At 45.9% G+C, this 23,316-nt stretch overlaps 1 protein-coding gene across 4 annotated transcripts in view; it reads left to right on the top strand.

Moving 5' to 3' along the window:
• Positions 1-23,316, top strand: part of LOC126066134 (protein HIRA) — a 115,664-nt gene that overhangs the window by 28,648 nt on the left and 63,700 nt on the right. For 3 of the 4 annotated variants that reach the window (XM_049867028.1, XM_049867025.1, XM_049867027.1), the window contains exons 2-8: positions 5,479-5,541; positions 7,258-7,368; positions 8,605-8,695; positions 10,100-10,194; positions 17,831-17,926; positions 19,214-19,374; positions 21,291-21,458. In XM_049867028.1, coding sequence (XP_049722985.1) covers positions 5,479-5,541; positions 7,258-7,368; positions 8,605-8,695; positions 10,100-10,194; positions 17,831-17,926; positions 19,214-19,374; positions 21,291-21,458 — 785 coding nt within the window. Of the gene's footprint in view, positions 1-5,478; positions 5,542-7,257; positions 7,578-8,604; positions 8,696-10,099; positions 10,195-17,830; positions 17,927-19,213; positions 19,375-21,290; positions 21,459-23,316 lie in introns of those variants that run through there. The other variant, XM_049867026.1, reaches the window with a different exon arrangement.

Genomic DNA, 23,316 nt, shown 5'->3' with positions numbered 1-23,316 from the left:
CAAAGGCTGTAGGGCCAGGTCTCCTGCTCAGAGTTTAAATTCCCACGTTTTGACTTCCTCCAGAAATCTTTTGTCTGCTGCAGTACAGGGAACAGTTCTATCTGACCATGCCCTGTCAAAATCTCAGCTCCCATAACTTATTTTTTATTCCCTGCCAGATCAAAAGCACTTGTGCTGTTGCTCTCAGTTCAACCTCTGAGAGTAGACAGTGCTTTAGGACAGTGTCAGCAGAGTATTGTGGGTGGACCGAGCTGGTAGTCAAGGAGGGGGTGACCTGGAGCTGAGCCTTGGAGGAGAAATGGTGTGCACTGGGTGTGCAGGGACAGCCTTCTGGTCCAGGGTTGTTCAGAGGATGTAGAATTGCCTGATGTCTCTGGAGTATAGGGTGTGTGTTAATTTATATTTCATCTCTATCTCTATATAGAGAAAGGCCAGAAGCTGGAGAGAGTTGGGAATTCATCTTTACCATTGTGCTGTGCCACAGGAAAAGTTCTCAGCAAGTTAAGCCATAAAATCCTTCTCCCTCTGTTCTACCTTAAAGAGCCGTTCGAACAAAGGTTGATTCCCACTAAATGTGAGCAACTGGTTTTCTTGGGACTGAAAGGCCCAGGGCAGTAAGGAGGTAGGGAACTGCTGGGAACTTTGTGGACGTCCACCACTGTATTTCAGTTAATCCCAAGTGCATCACTAAGAAAGGAGACACAGCACCAATGAAACTTTGCAGCACCTTTCACTGCAAGGTGGCACATTCTGATCTCGGAAACATTAAAATGTGGAGCACAGACATCTTAGGGCAGTATGACAGAGCACAAGGTCCTTGGAAGGATGAATGTGCCTCCCCATTTTTGCAGGTTCAGACACTGGTGTTTGAGGAGATTAAATAATTTACCCAGGTGTGCATGGCTAGTAAGTGTCAAGGATGAGGATTCAACCCAGGGTGTTTAATGGTAAAACCCAAGCCTGTTCGTAACCCTAATTCCTGCTTGAGGCCTTGAGGCCCTCTCCAGCTGACCTCCCTTCTAGTCTTCACAGCTAAAGCCCATCCTCCATACAGCTGTTGTGGAACCAGGACGTGAATCTCTCCATGTCATTCCCCTGCTTAAAAGGCACCTTTCGAGCAAAGGTCTGAGCTCCTTACAGGAGCCTTACCAGCCCTTTCCATCTCTCTAGCCTACTCTGTCTTGCCGCTCTCTATCTTGCCCTCCACACTGTAGCAGCACATTGAACTCTCTTGATTCTGTGCCCTGTCCCCTCTGCGTGAGATAACTCCTGCTGAACCTTTGGGATTCAATTCAGTTGCTGCTTCTCCAGGAAGCCCCCAGGCTGAGTTAGGTGGCTTTCTGCCTGTGCAGATGTCCCTCAGTGGACTGACCAGTGAGGTCTGTATGCTCATCAGTAGTTCTGTGAGCTTCCTGAGGGAGGGGCTGTGACTTATGTATCTTTATTTTCTTAGTACTTAGCCCAATAATCAGGCACATGGTAGATATTTGCAAATGTTGAATGGATAATAAAACAATGCAGTTGACTCTGCCAGTGGTCGTGGTATGAAGGAACACGGACTGTATTTGGCACCTTTGCAATCGAGTCCATCAACGCAGCCTGGCTTGTCTTGTGTGTACTGTTGGGTAGTCAGGGTGTGTGACTTGCAGGTAAGTGTTTTTGATGTATTTCTTGAGAGTACCAGTATAACCCAATGTCTCATATACTTATGGATCTGAAAATTACTCTGAATTCTCCTCCCTGGTTGCCTGTTCAAGACCAGTGCTTAGTTAGCTAGAAATCTTTTGGTTAAAATGATAATATCCAGCTCAAGCTGGCTTAAGCAAAAAAAGTGAATGAATTGGCATTTGGGGTTATCTCTTATTACATGACAAGCTACCCCAAAACATATTGGATTAAAGCAATAACCATGTTGTTATTTGCTCATGATTCTGCAATTTGTGCAGGGCTCATCAGGAACAGCTCATCCCTGCCCTGAATGTGTTCTGCTGGGAAGACTCGAACAGCTTGAGGCTGGGTAGAACTGCTCCCCTTGGCTCCTGTGTTGGGGTCCTGATTCTCACTGTTGTCTGGGCTCTTCAGTCCTTTCCACGTGGCCACCTTGGGATTTCTCACAGTATGGTGATTCAGGGTAGTTGAACTTCTTACATGACAACTGGCTTTTTCTAGAGGGCAAAAATGGGAGCTACTCAACCTTCTTTAAACTTAAACTTGGAACTGGGGCAGTATTGCTTCCGCCACGTTCTGTTGGTTAAACCAGGTGGTAGGGCCAACCCAGATGCAAGGAGAGGGAAGCATACAGGGCAGGAATCTGGGCAGATGTGGTTTACTGTGTCCAGGGAAAGGTTCGGCACAGCCTGCATACTCTTGCACACTCCCACTTCACTTTCGTGTTAGTTTCCTCCAGGCAATGGTAATGCCCACCCTCACTGCTGTCCAGGCAAACTTTCCCAGCGTCACCTAGGGCTCTGGAGCCAGATGCTAGGATTCCACCAGGCAGCTCTCTTTATGCCTCAATTTCTACCTCATCTGTAAAATGGGGACATCAGAACTATCAACCTCAGAAGGTTGTTCACAATTTCAAGAATGCCCTGAACTGTGTTACCTGCAGGGTTTAAGGGTCAGATGAATTGCTCACAAGCATGTTGTGGGGTGGGGAGGTAAGGTTTTGGCCTTGGAAAGGCAAAGCTTCACAGTAGCCGAGGGTCACTCTGGCCCACCTGGGAGAAACTGTGAGCCACCAGCACAAGGGCTGGTCTGCTTGAGCTTCCCCAGGGCCCTGAGGGGAGCTGCTGCACCAGCGGGTTCACAGCTCCCCTGCTGCTGGACACATCTGCTCTTCTGTATCTTGCAGGGCTCTCAGTGGGTGAGGTGGCTTGTGGTGATAACTCGTAGATGTCCTCTTGTGTTTGCCAGGACTCTGTGCCTCTGTTTCAGTGCTAAAACCAAAACCAAACCTGTTGCCCTCGAGTCGATTCTGACTTCCCACCCTTCATATCAATTTGGAGCACTAGCATTTGCACAGCTCAAGTCTAGGCCTGCAGCCCCAATTTTCCTTTTTGTTATTTCAGGATTTCCCGTGAGATGCTTCTTGCAGCTACTTGGGTGTGTCTGGGTGCATGGGTGCAACCTCTCTTCCCAGCCTCTCAGCCTGTGGGAAAGTGTGCCATGTTCTCACTGGCAGCATGTAGGACCCTATGGCTTATCATATTTGGCAGCCACTTTGCCCACAAAAAACCCAGGGGTGCCCAGATGGGCCTGGGTACACAGACAGGAGCACCAGTTTGAGCACTCCCAGGCCTCACCTGTAGTATCAGCACCTGACTTCTTTTACCCCACTGTGTATAGTTTGCTGGATTCTTTGGGAGATCAAGAGGAGATCTGTCAGGGCCTGCTGGGCTATAAAAGAAAAGTTACTTGTAGGCTTTCTTACCTCACGCCTTTGTGAGTTCGTTCAACTATTGGGTCTGGTTCCTTAAAAGGTGTGTAACTGTGCTGAGCCGAATTGGACTCGTCCTGTGAAGCCTTGGAATGAAAACCAGGCAGAGAAGGGCTATGTCTCCTGTGTGTTTGAGATAGCTTTGAGCACACTGTATTTGCTCCATAGAGGCAGTCAGCAACTCAGTGGCCTACCTGTTACCATAGAGCTCTGGCTCTTGGGTTTGCTTCTGTGGGTGACTGAGGGGCCCAGAGACCAGGCTAGAGCTGCCAGTATGATCATAGAGGTCGGCAGCTATCACTCTGGTGTGGTGGCTTTTGTGGTTTTGGAATTCAGTAAGTATGAGAAATGACATTATATGTAGTTCGACTTCCAAACTTGCCTAGGGTTTCTATTCTTGTATTTAGCATGGCTGCTCGTGAGTTTGCACAGCTGTTTTCCTCACTACCAGTAATGAGCAGTAAGAAGGAAACTTATTTTTCCTTGTGTTGTGAAAGCTCTTGGTCCATTTGACTGTAGGAGTGTCTAGAATAAGGTAAGTGGGCTGGGTGCTACCTTGGGCCAGTGCTTGGCACTGTCTTTTGGGTACCACCATTTGATTATACACGCTTGGCGTGGAAGTTCTGGAAACTACCAGCTCTCAGGTGACCACTGCCTGCCCCATTCCCCCCCACCCACCTGTACTTGCCGTGAGATTCTAGAGCTGGTAACCCTCATCCCAGGGTCCTTGCAGTCTCCTTTTGGGTGACAGAGTGGAATGTCCTCTATGAAGAGATTCTTTGGCAACAGCCCCTTGTCTGTATCAGCAATTGCTGGTGCTCAGTTAGTTGTCATACATTTATTTTGTCACTCAGCTACTGAGCTACCACACACCAGGCAGTGTGCTCAGAGCTGAGGATATGGTGATGAACTAGACAGTGATTGATGTTCCATTTGTGGCTCTTTTATGCTTGGCCTGGAAGCAGACCAGGGAACCAAACAAACGCTCACCAGGCACAGGCTCCAGGATTGCCTTCCACAGCCTGCTGGGTTTTGAGTTCTCTGGTCCAGCCATCCAACCTTTGTTTTGTGGGCTCCTATTGTGGGCCTGGGAATATACCGAGCCCTGTGGGAACTCCAAGAACTAGTAGCCTCAGACCTTTCCCCTAGAGGGGGAGAATCTAATTGAGCATATAATACATAGTGAAGGAGGTTCAGCCAGAGGAGATGCCAAGAAGATGGAATTTCTTTGGACTTTGATACAGCATTAATGGAAGACTTTTTGGAAGCAGAAGCAGAATGAGGCAATGATGCTTCTGCGTTGCAGCTGCCAATGTTCCTACTTGCTGTGAGCTAGCCAGTCAGAAAGGACAGGGTGTGCCCCTGACCAGCTGCTGGCCAGGTACAGATCCATGGGCAGAGGAGATGTCTAAAAGTGATAACTATGTGCTCACTTTACTAAATCCCTGTGACTCAGCACTTTTATCATGAACAGTTCCTAACCTTACAGTGTGTCTTCTTCACAGATGTGTGTCCTAGAAGATGGCAGTTTATTGTCCACTAGACCTCTGTGTGAATGCCCAGGCATCCCGTGGGCTCAGTCATTGTAGTGAAGGAATGCTTTATTTCACTTTTGGACTTCAGCTCTTTAACATTGCTTGGAGACTCTTCCCAACCGTTTATACTTTAACTGAAACTGGTAGATCACTCCAGCCTTAAACCAAAAACCAAACCAGTTGCTGGTGTCCCTGGGTGGTTCAAATGGTTAATGCACTTGACTGCTAACCAAAAGGTTGCAGGTTGGAGTCCAGCCAGAGGTGCGTCGGAAGAAAGGCCTGGAGATCTGCTGAAAAACCAACCACTGAAGACCCTGTGGAGCACAATTGCACTCCAACGTGCATGAGGGAGACTTGATAGCAATTTTTTGTTTTTGTTTTTTTTTTTCCTAGGTGCAGTTATTGGAGTTGTTAAGTGAATAACCAGTATTTTTAAATTTTGAGTCTATTGCTGGTCTTCAATGAATAAAAGCCAATTCAGATATTTTTCTTCTTTGTTTCCAGGCAAGCCAATTTTTTCAGTTGATATTCACCCTGACGGGACCAAGTTTGCAACTGGAGGACAAGGTATGTTCATGGTATAATAGAGGGAGTGCATCACAGCACAGCTCTCTTCTCCTGGGCTGTCTGTTTAGCTGTAGATAGAATACCTACTATTTTTCAGTATGTTCGTGACTCCTGTAGTTATTAATTTTCTGGGCTCAAAGGAATTCAGCTTGGTTGGAAAGAAAGTGCAGTGGTCGAGTAAAAATGTCCAGACCATGTGATGATATGATCCATAGTATTGTTAGTGTGCTTCATCTAATATCTCCTGCAATGTTGTAATAACATATCTCTGTTTGGAAAGATAAAGTCATTTTTTAAGCCAGGACACCAAGATGTATATATGCTGGCACAAAGTAGCAGTCATGGCAGAGCCCAGCCCCACGTGATCTTCACCCCAAAGCAGGGTCTCCCTCTGGCTAAAGCCGGAGTCTCCTTGGACAGTACCTGGCAAGTGCCTTTGTGAGTTCTGGGTCCTTAGGCCAGGTGCTGCAGGGTGGGTGGGCTGCAGACTTCTCTGTCCTGGAGGGCAGGAAGAAGGGAGGGAGTGCAGGGAAGCGAATCAGGCAGAGAGGGCACTGTCTTCTTCCTGTGTGCTGTGGACTGCACCTGAGAGGAGCCCACAGGTCTCATGGAAGAGTGTCTGGACTAGCTGGGGGAGAACAGAGTTTTTTCCTTGTCCACAAAAGGAGGCACACTTCACTTTCTCCTCAGGTAGTAGGTCTAGGAGAGATGTCTAGAATATATCTTAACCCTTACATATTGGCCAAGAGACCATTCCAGGCATGCTTCACGGTCATTGTGGCATGTGCGTTTCCAGACATGTTCTGGTTTTTGCGCTTCTGTAGTAGAAAGTTATGGGCTCAAGCACAGCAACAATTGTGAGGATGGCACAGGACCGGGCCGTGTTTCGTTCTGTTGTGCATGGGATCACTGAGTCGGAACTGACTCGATGGCATCAAACAGCAACAGTGATAGAAAGTTAAGTGAGGGATTAGGCTTTTGTTAGTTGTCAGTAATGGCAAGTTGGGGAAGATAAATCATTACAAAAATGCATGTATATGTATGTATGTGTGTATTTTTAGTCAAGCAGTACCTTCGGGTATAGCCACAGAAACCCAGAGTCCCCTCTTTCAGGTGACCTCTCATTTGTAGGAGACTGCAAAGCACAGACAAGAAGATAATGAGCCCTGCTTCCTGTGTTCAGGGCACATTTCAGACTTGGGCTTCAGCTGCCTAGTCGGCTCTGGGGACAGCCATGGATTCCAGACAGCACCTTGAATGCGAGGGAGACCCCAAGAGGGACTGTGCTGCTTTAGTTTCTAGGGTGTACACGTCCAGACCTGAAGAGGTCCTGGGGCATTGACTTTTCCAGCCTCATTTTACAGACGAAGAGGCTGGATCCTGGGCAGGGATCAGGGCTTTCTCAGGGCCCCTGGTGGATCCGTATTAAAGGCCGAACTAGAGCTCAAGTGCCTCCTCATTTCTAGTCTAGGATTGTTACCATCAAGACTGTGGGCCTTGGCCCACTACTAATTCCACACTCCCTTTGGAGCCACGGATACTTGTTTTTCTTTATCTTTTCTGTAACTTAAATTAGTCATTCAAATTCATTCTTCTTTAGGTCTAGTCAGTTATGATTTATGAAAACTAAGTGAGGACTTGTCGTAGTTAATATTACTTATTGATACCAAATTTCCACTCTTTGCACATTGAGTTATTTTTGTTCTTTCCTTCCAGGGCAGGATTCTGGGAAGGTTGTGATCTGGAATATGTCTCCAGTCCTCCAGGAGGATGACGAGAAGGATGAAAATATTCCCAAGATGCTTTGCCAGATGGACAATCACTTAGGTATTACAGAGTGGCCCTTTGCAGGCTTTGCGTGTTGGCAGAGTGCCCAAGGTTAGCACATGTGTTTGTAATTAGAAAGATAAGGCCCCGTGCGGCGGTAACTCCCCTCGGCCTGCTGTCTGAAGGCACAGATGTTGGCTGCACACCTGGGTGAGTTATTCGGCAGAAGACTCGGCCCGCCCACAGAACCATCTTTGGACAGTCTGCAGGTACCTCTGGTGATTTCCTGCTCATGAGTCGTTAACTGCCTGATTCCATGGGGCTTTGGGGCCAGCAACCTGGAAGCAATAGGGTTCTCGGGAAGGGTGTGTAAGACATGTCACCAAAGCGTCTCAGACTGGGACTGTGTCACTCTGAGGCTCTCTGCCAGGACCCTTTTGGCCATTGGAATGTGTCGTGGTTTCCTTTCCTGCTTTAGTACCTTAGTTTCCCACTCCTGATCATCAGGGTGACTGTACCTGGCTCGGGTTTCCAGCCCAGCTGCCTCCCTTGAGAGTCTCTATTAACAAGGACTGGCCTTGGGACATCAGCCCCTTCCTTTGCTCTGTGTGTTCTTATTCTCCCAACATGCCTCTCAGTGTCCTTTGCCCTGGAGCACACGTTATTCCCAGGCCATGTCTTGGCTATAACCTTGATACTGTTCATCGTATATCAGGTCTTCCAGAGGCTGAGGTGTGAATGTTCCTGGAGTCCCTGACATGGGATTTCTGCTGGAGCTTAGCTTCTGCGTGTAAAATCAGTCTCCAGTGCTGGCAAGCTTGGAAAATCCAAATATAAAAAGCACTAGCCCTGACAGGTGGCATGAAGCAGGGTTTTATACTTTATTAAGCTGTCCCCCTGAAAGTTCTGGAAAAGGCATCTTCGCTCTCATTCAAGAGTGATTCCTACTCAGCTATACATCTCATCAATAGACAGCCCTTTTGAAATAATGAGATTTAGTTATCATTTATTTTCTTGGAAACAAGCCTCCTCCTATTGACTCTTTCATTCAGTACTAACAATTCTCAGATTATGTATATTTTCTTCCTCCAGACTCCGTTCTGGTAGTTTGTTATTACAGCACAAATAGGTTAGTGCTTAAACTGAATTATTTTTCTGGGTCTCTCACTCAGTAGATGCCTCGAATAGATTAGATAAATTAGATTTTATAAACCCCTTATATCTTGCCAAACTCTGCATAAAGCAAAACGGGCATGACTGTTGGATGTTCATCACCCTATTTTTTTTTCTTCCCAGCATGTGTGAACTGTGTGCGGTGGTCAAACAGTGGGATGTATTTAGCTTCTGGGGGAGATGACAAACTGATTATGGTGTGGAAGCGGGCTACGTAAGCATCATTTTCCTTTCTTCACGTTTTATTTTTAGAAGCTTCTTTGCTGGTCTTATCAAAGTCCCCTCTCCCTACCCTGGCACTGAAGTCCCCAGAGCTCCAACTTCATAAATAGTAGGAAGTGCACATAGATTAGGAGCAGATGGGGCCTGACTGGGAGTCAGGAGTCCACTGACCCACCTGGTACCTGGTCAGCTGCCATCGATCTGGGCTGAATGAAGGGTTTCCAACTGAAAATGAAGGGCTTATCCCTTCTAGTACTAACATTGGTGGCTTCATTTGTTTTGTTCTTCAAATGAAATTTCACGTGGAACTCCAGCATACAAAATGGTTAAAAACCGAGCTGCTCAGGTGGAATCGGGCTGGGGACCCAGAGCCTACCCACTTGGCCATTCACCTCATTTCTCATCAGCCTAAACCTGGGGCTCCAAGGAGCCCCCTTGAAAGCTCCTGCTCTGTACCCAAAATGAGCTAGCCATCACCTGGAAAACTATATTTTTCCTTAAATCTGGGAAAAGAGTCTCTCAAGGTGCGCTCTGGGAATCTGTTCCATAGTAAGCTCCCCAGGTGACTCTGGGGACGTCATCCTAGGGAAGCAGACCCTACACATTGCTCAGCCAGAGTGGCCGTATGGTCATGACTTCAAAGGCAGAGGCATGCCATCTCCTTAAGCCCACATGGCTGCCTTAGTGAGCTCTGTTTCTGTGGGGTTATGAAGAGTTTTATAAGGGTCCAGAGTAGTAATAGAGGTTCTGAGCATTGCATTGGTGGTGTCAGCACCTCCTCTGCTAGGGGTCCCTTGTGATTGCTCATGTGGAAGGAGTAAGGACCAGTGGCTCGCCTGGTCTCTCTGCCTCCAGTTTTAAGGCTTTTATGAGGTGAGCAAAAAAATACTTTTGGTTTTGCTACTTTAAATCACTGGTATAAATAATATGTTTAGTATACCAACTGAAAAAATATAAAAGAAAATTACTCACAGTCCCACGATTTAAAGAAAGTCATGGTTAATATTTTGGTTTTTTTTTTTTTTGGTGTGTGTCCTTCCGATCAGTTTTCCACGCTATCTGACATCTATGTTATATGTATTTTCTTTACGTAAATGATACCATGTTGTATACGATGTTTTGTAGCCGGCTTGTTGCACTTAATTATGTATTGTGAACATTTTCCCATGCAGTGGATATTCTTTTACCATGAGATTCTTAACGGTTATGTAGTAGTTCATCAAGTGTGTGTACTATAGTTCACCTAATCAGCTCCTCTTGCACAACAATTTGGTGGTTCCCAGCCATTGTTTGTTTTTGCTTTGTTCTTTTTGCCATGATACGCCATGCTGCAGTGAGCATCTCTGCTATACCTGGAGTGTTCCATGAGTGCCTTTCTGACTCCTCTTTCACACAGGTACATCGGCCCCAGTACTGTGTTCGGCTCCAGTGGTAAGCTTTCCAATGTGGAGCAGTGGCGATGTGTCTCCATCCTCCGGAGTCACTCAGGCGGTGAGTGGAGCTGTCTGTTGAGCTCGGTGGGCCCCTGGCAGCTGGTGCAGATCAGCAGCAGCAACTCCATATTCCCTGTGTCTGGGCCACCCTCCCCCATCACCTTCCATCACGTCCTGCCTGTCCCCTCAAGGTATATGCGGTTTCCATCTCCACTGCCTGCCTCCAGCTGCACTCAGTGCCCCTGACTCCTTTCTTCATGGGGTGTATGTTTATATATTCAGTGTAGAGTGTCCCATGTTCTGCTCTTTATCCTGGTGAACTGAATCAGTACCTTCATCAGTGGATCACTAAGTCTGTAAGCACACTTTATTTATTCCATAGAGACCAGCATACAGGTGCCCAATGAAAAGTTTTTTACTTGACCTTGAGTATGCGTACAAAGTGTTTTAAATCGAATTGGTATGGAAAGAGCCACATCTTATGTGTTTGGGCTTAAGCAGAAGATTGGTCTATAGCAGTCTACAGACACATGCCAGATGCTGTTTTGAGTACCAGGGATACCAGGTTGAATATGGTTTAGACTTATCTTAGAAAGCCTGTGCTCATAAGATGAGCATATGAAGCAGGGAAATTAAGTCTAGGATTTGGAGGAGTGTACTAAGGAGGATGTCAAGGAAGACTGCTTGTGGGAGGCAAGTGTGTGAGCCGAGTTAACTGAAAGAATTGTGGATGGAAGGGTTTTCCAGGCAGGGAGGGACAGCATGAGCGAAGGCTCAGAAGTGAGAAAAGACTTGGTGTGAATGGTGAACTAGGAACCTTTCACCTTTGTCAGATCTTTACATACAAGGCAGGGAGCATCATAAAATGAGGTGGGTAAGGTGTGCAGGGACCAGGAAGTCTCGTATCCATGTTAATGAGTGTGTCCTTTATCATGGAAGAGACAGGGAGCCATTAGAAGCTGTGAAGCACAAGAAGGAGATCATGACAGCTGTGTGAAAAAGGAGATTGTTGCGGTAGTTCAGATTAAAGCTTCTGGAGCCTGAACTAGGCTTGTGAAAATTGGGATAGAGAGGAGGGAATTGATTTGAGAAATACTTAGGACAGGGCAATGGAAGGGATGATGACATGTAGACTCCTAGCTGGGTGTCTGGATGGTTAGTGGTGTCCTCTACTGAGACCATAAGGACAACAGGAAACTGCAGGCTTATGGAGACAGACACCAACTCAGTAATGGGATGTGCTGAGTTTGAGGGCATGGGGGAATGTCAGGAGACCATTGGAGCTGAGTCTGGGGTTTGGGGGAAGACGAGTCAGGGTGAGAGTTTTGGAAGGCATCGGCTATAATCCATTGATAGTTATGCTCAGCAAATCCTATGTAGACAGTTTAAAGGTAAACAGACCCATCTCTTGGTGACCACAGATTGATTCCACATTTGTAAAAGGTGAAACAGTAGTATTTAATGTTAATGACAATAAAAATGTGTAATCTGTCCTTACTTACTTCACAGCTACCAACAGTGGAGACCAGTGGGTTTCTCTGGAACTTGGCACATGTGCCTATGAGGGTGTTCACATGGGGCTGGGAGGGGGGATGGGGGCCTAAAGTGGAGAGTTTTACAGGGCCCCTGACCTGGGACTTGGGCTGAGCTGTAACCTCGACTTATCTCCTGCCCCACCACCCCATGAGTCTCTTTTACCAGGCAGGTAGAGTTGACCACCTTCACCTGGGGTACCTGCCACTCATGTTCACTGGTCCTGGTAGCAGATGTGGGTGAAACAGTACAAGAAGAAAAATCAGTGTAAAAGTAGAAATGAATGAATAAGAAAGCGCCCAATCTTTGAAAAGCAGAATATGAGAAACATATACTTGGCATATTTAATCAGGGTAGAGAGAGGGGAGAGAAAACTTACACAGAATTAGAAGTAAGTAAAGGTCTAGAAGAACATTTAACTCAGAGGGAAAAAATTATCAAGGAGTCCAATGTAACATTTATACTATTAAAATGAAAAATAATTTTAAAAAAGACTACAAAGAATAGACAGTTTTTTAGAAAATAGAAGATTTAAATATTGATACCATAGGGTTAGAAAACCTGAACAGAATAATAACCAATGCAGAAGTTGAAGCCTACCTTTGGAAATGGTTCCTGATCCTAAATTATTTGCTGATGCATTCTTTCAAGCTTTTAAGAATAATTATTCCAGAAAATAGAAGTATTTATTCTTCAAAGGAAGTTATAACCTTGGATTTCCAAAATCTAATAAAAATAACAAAAGTATAGCCTAATATGAATAAAGATGGAAAAATCAGAAACAAAATACTAGCGGATTTGAAGATAGTTGAAAGCAATGGAAGAATTGTGTAGTACAAGGGAATCTATTCATGTAATTTAACATGCTAGAAAGTTAAAGAAGAAAAGTCACAGAGTCATCTCAGGTGTACTGAAAGGAATTTTACGTGATTCAGCATTAACTCCTCAATAAAATACTTTTAAAATGGTATTAGAAAGATACTTCCTTAATTGTGATAGGCCTGTTTTTTTCCAAACCAATGACAAATACTACAGTTCACAGTTAAATTCCCATTTAGATTAAGAAAAGACAGGGATGGGTGCTGTCACAATTAATTTGTTGCTTTGGGATTTCTGCAATACAGTTGAACAGAAATCAGAAGAAAAATAAATTTTCATATTAGAAAATGAAATCCTCAAAGAGTTTGCATTCATGTAGAAGGAGACAGACAATAAACGAGCCATGTTAGAAATTAGAAGATAAGTGCCAAGGCGCAAAAAATAAAGAGGCAGAGTACCTTTTTGACCAGGGCTCTCAGGGAGGGCCTCACTGAGAAGGTAACATTTGAATGGAGCTCTGATAGTGTAAGGAACAACCATGTGGACATCTGGGAGAGCCTTCCAGGCGGAGGGAATAGCCAGGGCAGTCTTTGGAGTGTGGATATATGCTTGGTGTGTTCAGAGAATGGCCAAGGGACTAGGGCTGAGGGAGTGAAGTGGGGAGGGGAGCAGTGAGGTGGGAGCAGTGGGCCTTGTAGACCTTTGTGAAAAGCTCTTTCTCTGAGTGTGATGAGAAGCCTCAGTAGGGCTTTGATCAGAGGAACGATGAGACCTCTGGCAGCTATGCGGGGACTATATTGTGGAGGGTCAAGGGCAGCATTTAGAGGCCAGTGAGGAGGCTATTGCAGTAATCTAGGTGAGAGACCATGGTGGTTGGACCTGGGTCATGACAGTGAACGTGGTGAAAAGTGGTCAAGATGAAGCTATATCTTAAAGATGTAGCCAATTAGACTTCCTGGCGGATTGGATATGGGATATGATGTAAGCAGTGGAATCAAGGAAGACTTCAAGGACTGTGGCCTGAACAATGGAAAGGATGCAGTTGCCATCACCTGAGATGGGGCAGGTTTGGGGAAAATTTTTAGGAGTTTAGTTTGGCACATGTTAAGTTTGTAGAGGCTGTTAGAAATGCAAATGGACATGCCATGTAGGCAGTTGGATAGGTGAGTTGAGTTAAGGGAGAGGTTTGAGTGGGAGCAGAGTCCAAGGATGGAGCCTGAGGCTTAGAGAGGTGAGAAGCCAGCAAAAAAGGTTGAGAAAGAGGACTGGTAAGGCAGTGGAGAAAGTGTTTGAAGGAGAGGGAAGCAAGCAGTGTGTTGTATATCACTGCAAGATAAACTGAGGACTAAGGATTGATCACTTGACTTGACAGCATGGGTACCACTAGTGATCTTGACAACGGTAATACATATTGATGTATTTGGGGTCAAAGCCTAACTGAAGAGTGCTCAAGAAAGACTAGGGTAGAGCTGGATTGAACTGGGGCTGGGATTTTGTCACGTGGGTGTGAAGACCCAGGTTTAAAAGTTCAAAGGGGAGTGACATGATGATGAATCATGGAATCTCAGCTGGATAAAAAGGGAGGTAAGAACAGGGACAGGGACAGTAGGCCGTGGAAAGATTGTAGGAGTTGAGAGTGAGCTGGAAGCATGGGATTAACGGTTGCAGTATGGAGGGTTAAGATTTAGACCAGAGAGGGATTGCAGTTGTCTGTCATGAAAGGTCTCTAGGCATGACCTGAGATGAATGGATGAGGTAGTGGGAGTCAGGGTCATTGAAGGAGAGAAAGGCGTTTAAGAAACCAAGAGCCCTAGGTGTTAGAAGAATCATCTTACTGGAATCACCAAAAATGATGACAAGAGAATGACATAGTCCTCAAGTGAGGGGAAGGATCTCAGGTGTGTGTAGATGATTGCATAAAGAAGAGATAGGTGCAAAATGATACAACCATTTTGGGAAACAATGTGGCTCTTCCTTAGAAAACTAGAAATAGAAATGCCATATGATCCAGCAATCCCACTCCTAGGAATATATCCTAGAGAAATAGTCATCACGTGGACAGACATATGTACACCCATATTCATTGCAGCATTCTTCACAATAGCAAAAAGATGGAAACAACCTAGATGCCCATCGACAGATGAATGGATAAACAAAATGTGGTACGTACACACAATGGAGTATTACGCAATAATAAAGAACAACCATGAACCTGTGAAGCGTCTCATAACATGGATGAACCCGGAGGACATTATGCTGAGCGAAATAAGTCAATCACAAAAGGAAAATATTGTATGAGACCACTACTGTAAATACTCATGAAAAGGTTTACATACAAAAAGAAACAATCTTTGATGGTTACAAGGGAGGGGATGGGGTGGGGATGGAAAAACACTTAATAGATAAGTGGAAACTTTGGTGAAGGGTAATATAGTACCCAATACCGGGGAAGATAGCACCACCTGTATAAGGCAAGGTCATGGTAGCTCCATAGACACATCCAAACTCCCTGAGGGACTGAATTGCTGGGCTGAGGGCTATGGGGACCATGATCTCAGGGAATATCTAGCTCAATTGGCGTAACATAGTTTATAAAGAATATGTTCTACATTCTACTTTGGTGAATAGCGTCTGGGGTCTTAAAAGCCTGTGAGCAGCCACCTAGGATACTCCACTGGTCTCACCCCTTCGGGAGCAAGGAAGAATGAAGAAAGTTAAAGGTACAAGGGAAAGATTAGTCCAGAAGACTAACAGACCATATCTGCCATGGTCTCTACCAGACTGAGTCCAGAACAATGATATGGTGCCTGGCTACCACCACTGACAGCTCTGACAGTGATCATAACAGATGGTCCCAGGCAGAGCTAGAGAAAAATGTAGAACAAAATTCCAACTCAAAAAGAAAGGCCAGGTTTGCTGGCCTGGCAGAGACTCGAGAAGCCCTGTGAGTATGGCCCCCAGACATCCTTTCAGCTCAGTAATGAGGTCACTCCTGAGGTTCACCCTTCAGCCAAAGATTGAACAGGCCTATGGAACAGAACAGGCCCAGGAAACAGGAAAGCTGGTAATAAGGAACCCAGGGTTGAGAAGGGAGTGTTGACGTGTCGTGGGGTTGTTAACCAATGCCATAGAACAATGTTGTGTACTAACTGTTAGATAAGAAACTAGTTTGTTCTGTAAACTTTCAACTAAAGTAGGAAAAAAAAAAAAAGAAATAGGGTGGCTGGTATGGTCTGAAGACAGAAGCTTCAGAAGTTGGGTTTAACGTGGATGAATCTTGACAGCATCATGCTGACTCAAAGAAGTCAGTCACAAAGGAACAAATATTGTATGACCCCAGGTATATGAAATACCTACAGTAAGCAAGTGTATAGAGACCAAAGTTCATTAGTGTTTACTCGAGGTGGGTGGGGGAGGGGAATGGGGACTGGTTAAGGGACACTGAACTTTTCTTAAGAGTGATGGGAAAATTTGGAAATAGAGAATGGTAACGGCTGAGCAACATGATGACAATAACTAATGTTACACGCAACTGTACGTGGGAAGAATGTTGAAAAGGCAAACGATTCCTTAAGTATGTATTTACCACATACTTTGGACATGTTATCAGGAGGGATCAGCCCCTGGAGAAGGAAATCATGCTTGGTAAAGTAGAGGGTCAGCGAAAAAGAGAAAGACCCTCAATGAGATGGAATGACACAGTGGCTGCAACAATGGGCTCAAGCATAAAAATGATCATGAGGAAGGCACAGGACTGGGCAGTGTTTGGTTTCATTGTACATAGGGTCGCTACGAGTTGAAACTGATCTGGTGGCACCTAACAACAACAACAACAACATTTACCACATACACAAAAAATGATAATAAAAAGTACAACAAACAAGTGGGGTTTAAGGAGGATATTCTATAAGATGTATGGATTTACTGTAGAACTTGGCAGTGATTCCAGAGGGTGTCTGGAAGGATAAGCAAGGTTGCATTTCAAAAAATTCAAAGATGCGGTGACTAAAGCGTTGTAGTTTTTAGGAAAAAGCTAGCAACGCTGAAGTAGGCTGCAGTGTACCGAAGAACTTAGCGTATTGTGAAGGAGGCATCACTTACCAGTAATGGAAAGAATTATTCCTCATGTGCAATATAGTAACCACTAGGAAGTTTGTGGGTGAAAGGAAATTGATTTAGACCCTCACTAAATACAGCACACACCAAAATAAATGTCATATATTAACAAGATAAAAATTCTGAGTAAACCAGGAGAAAACAGAATTGAATATTAACCTCTAGCAGAGGGAATATTAATATGTGATATTAATAGGCAAAAGAAATCACAAAGGAGAATAACAGACTTCACAGCATAAAACTCCTACCGTATAGAAAGTAAACTGATGAAGTTTACAGCTAATGTCTGTATTGTATATAGTTCACAGAAATTGCTTTAGAAATTCTTGCTTCCCATCTGACCACTTCTCTGTTCTAGTACTCAGATACTACAATGATATTCCATTATTTACATGTCTGCCCCTTCCAGACTTGAAGCTCCTAGAGGAGGATCTTGGTTTCTTGGGTTTTGTAGGCATTGCACTCATATTTGTTAGATCTGCACAAAAGACCTTCCAGTAGACAGTCACAGGATATAAGCGAATGAGTTAAAAGAAGACAAATGTAGATAATAGACATGAAAATTCTTCACTTTCACTAATAATCAAATTCAAATTCAAAGTTATGAAAATGTACTTAGAGGAAATGAACATGATTAATTGTTTGGGTGCTTTGGAGGGAAAGGGGTGCTCCTAGAAGTGTCTTAGAGGTGAGACCCAGTTTGTGAGGAGAAGGGCCTAAGGATGACTTTCCACTCATTCATTTATTCAGCAGCTCTTTATTGAGTCCTTCCTGCGTTGCTGGCTATTCTGCTCAGTGCTTGACCTACAGTGTCTCAGTTAATACCCAAGAGCCTCTCTGAGAAAGGCTGGATCACGGTTGGAGAAGCAAGCTTAGCAGGTTTGGGGGATATGTTTAAGGCCGTAGACCTAGTAAGTGTCAGAGCCCAAGTGTGTGATGCACAAGCTTTGAACTGATGTTCTTAGTTGCTTCATCTGAAAGGAGTGGGGCAGGGTCAGTTAGATGCTTTAAACTTTATGGCCCATTGAAAAAGCTTATTGGGAATTTTTTTCATCAAATTGGTTGGGGAAAAAAAAAATAACCTCTAGCTCTGATGGCCCCAGGCCAAGTATCCTTAGATGTATGAACCCCCAAGACTGCTGGCCCAGCTACCAGAGGTGGCACTGACTGCCCACCTCAGTCCACTTCTTGAACTGCCATGTAAGAGATCCTGGTCTTCTTTCCAGATGTGATGGATGTGGCGTGGTCTCCCCATGATGCTTGGCTGGCCTCTTGCAGCGTGGATAACACTGTCGTCATCTGGAATGCTGTGAAGTTCCCAGGTCTGGCGCCTTCCTCTGACTCTTGTTGAGTAGCTGTCCAGCACTGCTGTCTGTCCAGCTAGTCCGGTGGCAGCAAGTGTGTCCCTGTGGCGTGGGATCTATGTGTCTTGTCAGTAACCCACTTCTTTTTTTTTTTTCCCCCTTTATCAATGTACTTAAGGTTCAAAAAGAGATTTATGTTAAAGGAAAATATTAACTAAGTGCTAGCACAGATGTGATACATATCATGAGGGTAGTACATGGACAGCTGGCACCTGGGGAGCCCAAATCAGCATGTGTTTGGCTCACACCCGGTGCCTCACATGTGCCCTGTCCTCTGAGAACATGCCCTCCTACCTCTGCTCTCGGACTTCAGCTCAGTTGCCATCTCCTCTGTGAAACCCTTGAGTAGACGTGGGTGAATACAAAGCCCGTTTTCTTGAACAAATGCAGTTTTCTCTTAAAGTAAGAAAAAGTTTAATTTTTCTTAGGCAGTGTGTTTGAAGTCATGTCAGATGCCATAACATGGCATACTGCTGCAGTTTAATACCTAGTAAAATACTTCTCATACTCCCTCTCTGTATTTGAAACATGTTTTCCTCATGTGTGGTGACACTCTTGGTCTGACCATGGAGAGGAGGAGTTTAGAGAATGGTGTGAAGGAAAGCTCTTTGTAGTGTTTGCATGAAGTACCCTCTCACATATCTTTGTCTGTGATGATGGCTCGCAAAGGTCTCACTAAGCACAGGGCCCAGCCCCCAGAGCTCTTAGGCCTGCTCTGTATCAGAGAGCTGCCAGGGAGGTTCCCATCAGAAGTGCTGGTGTCACAGCCCAGGTGGGCCCAGGCTTTGGTCCAGGAGGGGAGGCCATGGGCAGGGCTACTTGCCACCTTTGGCCCATGCCTAGGCACCCTTCTTACCTGACTTTTGGGGGGCAGTTGCGGCTTCAGTCTACATATGTTAACTGTAGTTGAAAGGAAATCCGTGGTGTCTGCCTACTTGATGCAGTTCTTTCTTCAGGCTCCTTTTGGCCTGGGTGGAGATCAAGTTACGGAGCTCTCCCGCTTGTGTCATAGGGTCTGCCAGGAGGTGGAATTGACTCGATGGCAGTGGGTTTTTTTTTTTTTTTGGTTTTCTGTATGTGTGCGTTGGGGGAGGGTGGTGCCTGGCTAAGGCAGATTTCTGAGTCCCTTTCTTCTTCAGTCTCCATCCCATGGTCCACGAATTGCAGCTCATTTGTTTTTTCAGTATGGCTTTGTTGTTTTCCCCCTAGGTAACGCATTTCCAATTTTCTTATTTTTCTTCACAGAAATTCTAGCTACACTGAGAGGTCATTCTGGTTTGGTGAAAGGGTTGACTTGGGACCCTGTTGGTAAATATATTGCCTCTCAAGCTGATGACCGCAGCCTGAAAGTGTGGCGGACACTGGACTGGCAGTTAGAGACCAGCATCACCAAGCCTTTTGACGAGGTAACTGGAGACAGCCCAGAGCTTGTGTCCGTGTCCCCCACCTGCCCGCCCCCCAGACTAGCAGATGCCCAAGAGGGGTTTGGCAGCCATCCCAGCTGGAGAAAGAGCTGGCGTGATACTGGTCACGTGGGTGATTGCATGGGCCCCCCGGACGGCTGTGGCCCCATGTAGTCCAAGGGCCTGAGTGGGCTAGTCAGGGTTTTCTTCAGGGAGCACTCTGGCCCCAAGAGTCAGATGATGGAGTCTTATTTGAGTAGCTGTTAAAGCTCCAACTTTGAAGTGATAAAGATTTGTGAATTTTAAAGCTGAAGAAAACCTTAGGAACGTTCTCGCATTTCATGTTGCACAGCCCACTGCCACAATGTGGATGAAGTTCCTTGTCGTGTGGCGTTTACATTGTGCCACCCTTCAGAGTAGTTTGTGTGTGTGAGGGGAGGTGGCGGAGACATTCTTTTAGTTTTCCTGATGGTGTGTGTTGCTTGGCTTGTGTGGACTTCCACTCTGTAGGCCAGCCACCTTCTCTTTTGGGTGCAGTTAGCTGTATGATTTGCAAAATGTTTGGAGATCAGGCTGCAGTGATTTTTGTGGTCTTTTGTCTCTTCTTTTGAGTTCTGATATACGGAATCAGAACTTAAGACCACCATTATTCATTAGATGTTTATTAAGTACCTACTAAATGCAAGGCAGTACTGGAAACGGGAAAAAAAGTGGATTAAGATGGTCTCTCCTCTTGAAGCTTACAGTCCAGTGGGAAAGACAGACGTTCAAGTCAGTCGTAAGTATGATGATGGGATTGGCTTGAGTGTGCAGGATGGCGCAGGAGGGCTGACTGCATCAGGGAAGACTTCTCAGAGTTTTGTGGGATGCATAGATGTTTGCCCGATGGTCAGAACTGGCTGCGTGTATTCAGTTCTACCCAAGCCGGCACCAGTTTCTGAACCAGTATTTGCCTTCCTTGGCCCTGCTCCCCTTGGCTACAGCTGCCTGGTACAGGTGACCTGGGCCCTCACATCGAGACTTCCTCAGGGCTTCAGCTGCCTACCTGGCGGGGATCCCAGAAGTGAGCTCCTGGTGCTGTGGGGCAGACAGGGCTGGGAGTGGTTGAGTACCAGCAGGAGCCAGCAGCACTTGTCAGCCTCAGCGAGTTGGACCTAACCTTCCCCGGGGGTCTGTGGGCCAGGCTGGAAATTGAGGCAGGTGGTGTCGCTACACTCCAGCCCTGCCTTTCCTGCTCTACTCTGGGGCTGTGAGGTCGAGATCTTTAATCCCTATGTCTTTAGGGTTGCCCTGGGCAGAGCTTCAGGGGGCTGGCTTTTGGCCCATATCGTCTTGCTTTGCAGGAGGAATAATGTGCCCGAGTCAGGGTAACAGCGCCTTTCTGCTGTGCATTTTGCAGCTTTTAAGGATTTTACAAACCTCTTCTCCTTTGCTGGTAGCGTCCCCACTCTTCAGGTGAGGAGACAGGCTCGAGAGCAGGTGGTGCACTCACAGGCCCCAGGTGCAAACAGGGCCCTTTCCACAGTGTAGTATTTCTCAGAAAATGCTTTGCAGACTTGGCGGTGGGGTTAACGGATGCTATGTGGAAGAAAAAGGTCAGAGGCCAGACAGATTTGGCAAGCATGGAATCAGCAGTTAAAAGAGGGTCTTTCCTGTAGATCCTCAGTATCTATATTACTGTGCTGGTGTTCATTGTTCAGCTCTTGTAGGGGAGGATAGGTTGCTGTAGTTCCCAAACTGATTTGACCAGAGAGCCCTAAGGAGATTGAAGTTACAGCTGCTGGTGTAATGCAGAAGTTGGGAGTGTGTGCTCTACCACTGTGTGTTTGCGAAACAGTTTTGACTTTATTCTTGAGGTCAGAGTTTTGGTCTTGAAGTTGGCCTTGAGCTCCTTTCAAGCCACGGCTTGTTTCTTTCAGTGTGGAGGGACGACCCATGTGTTGCGACTCAGCTGGTCACCTGATGGGCATTACCTGGTATCTGCTCACGCCATGAACAACTCCGGCCCCACTGCCCAGATCATTGAACGGGAGGGCTGGAAAACCAATATGGATTTCGTGGGGCACCGGAAAGCAGTGACTGTTGTGGTGAGTGTGCCTGGCCTCAGAGGAATAACTGGCAAATGTCTGGGCACGAGGCTGCCTGGCTGGCAGTACTGCCTTGAGTGTCCTGAGAGCCTGGTGAGTGCCTTGGTCTCTGGAAAGGCCTGGCAGGGCCACAGCCTCCCCGACTGAGTTTCATGTGGGAATGAGGTGACTGGGTTTCATGTGGGAATGAGGTGATGGGCTCCATGATTCTGTATATGTCGGAGTCTTATTTCATTTTAAATATTTGTGTTTAAATATGAAAACTAATTTTACAAAATAGAATACATACATGTTTTATTGGAAAAATTTTAACATGGCAAATATTACCAAGATAAGTCTTCAATTCGGAATGTCGGGTCTGCTCATGGATGCTTGTGTACAGTGGTACTGATAAGCACCCTGCTCACCAGGCTCAGCTTACAGTTCTAGTGTATCTACCTAGCATGTGTGCTTGGCCCACGCCCAGATCCACAGCTGTCAGTCATGGCCAGAGAGGCCTGCTGGGGACCACTAGGTTTGTCTCCTGTATGTGGGGCTGCTTGCCTGGTCTTGGCATGGTGGGGAAGAGGCCAGCAGACGTGAGCCTCGGTAACTTTTCAGGGGAGAGAGGGCATCTCACCGCCCCTCTTCTGCTTCAGGACACTTTAAGGGAGGAGTGTCCTGAGAGTGGCCAAGGCAAGCTGTTACTTAGTTACAGTTGGGGAACCAGGATTTTCTCAAAATGGGCAACCAAAACAAAATGAATAGATTGACGTGCTGAAGTTGGTCCAACTGAAGGCTCATACAGAGCCCGATCTCAGTTTTTTGATCAAACATCAAAGCATCTTCATCATTTCCATTGTTTAAATTGATAGGTAGTAGTATCATATATGGTGACTTAAAATATACATTTCATAGGCATAAAATATTGCTTTCAGTTTTTTTGTGTTGGGCCCCTTTTAGGATTTTGTTTGAAACCAGGGCCTTGTTGCCAAAATGTTTCAAATTCTCTGCTTCACACTTAGCACAGTGCTTCTGCAGGATTTTGCTCATGTGATCCTCACAACCACTTTTAAGTGATGACTGTGAGATTGCGACACCTACCTCATGAAACAGGGCTGCGAAGCTCTACAAGGATTTGCACACCCCTCCGAGTTCCACATTTTCAGTCTGTATGTGCCCCTTGAATCCACCAGCCACTCCTTGGAAACCCTATGGGGCAGTCCTACTCTGTCCTATAGGATCGCTATGAGTCGGAATTGACTGAACAGCAAGGGGCTTGGTTTTTTGGTATACGCCCCTTGAGGCCTGGTGGCATAGTGGTTAAACAACTGGCCGCTAACCAAAAGGTGGGCAGTTTGAACCTACCAGCCACTGCACTGAAGAAAGATGTGGTAGACTGCTTTTGTAAGGATTACAGCCTTGGAAACCCTATGAAGCAGTGGTATTCTGTCCTGTAGGGTTGCTATGAGTCAGAATTGACTGTACAGCAATGGGTTTTATGTACCCTTTGCCATTCCTATCTTCCCTCTAGGATTAAACCCCCACCCCCACCCCCAAGGGACACTGAACTTCTGTTAAGGGTGATGGAAAAAATTTGGGAATGGTTAATGGTGGCAGTTGGACAACATGATGAGCATAAGTAATGTCACTGAACTGTCCATGTGAAGAGTGTTAAATAAGTAATAGCTGTATATTCACCACATACACACCCACACCCACACCCACACCCCCCATCTGACACCAGGCTCTGTTTGCTCCCAAGAAGCCACTCTTTTTCTTTCCTTGGTTTTCCTGGCTTGGGGATTCCACGTCCAGGCAAAGAGCTCCTACCCCCTTTCCATCTAGGAAGATGGCAGGAAGGTCAGTGTGCACTTAA

Source organism: Elephas maximus, chromosome 22, assembly GCF_024166365.1.
Source record: "Elephas maximus indicus isolate mEleMax1 chromosome 22, mEleMax1 primary haplotype, whole genome shotgun sequence".
Taxonomy (NCBI): Eukaryota; Metazoa; Chordata; class Mammalia; order Proboscidea; family Elephantidae; genus Elephas; species Elephas maximus.
Note: the sequence above shows the minus strand (reverse complement) of the source record. Positions and strands in the feature narration are given on the sequence as shown.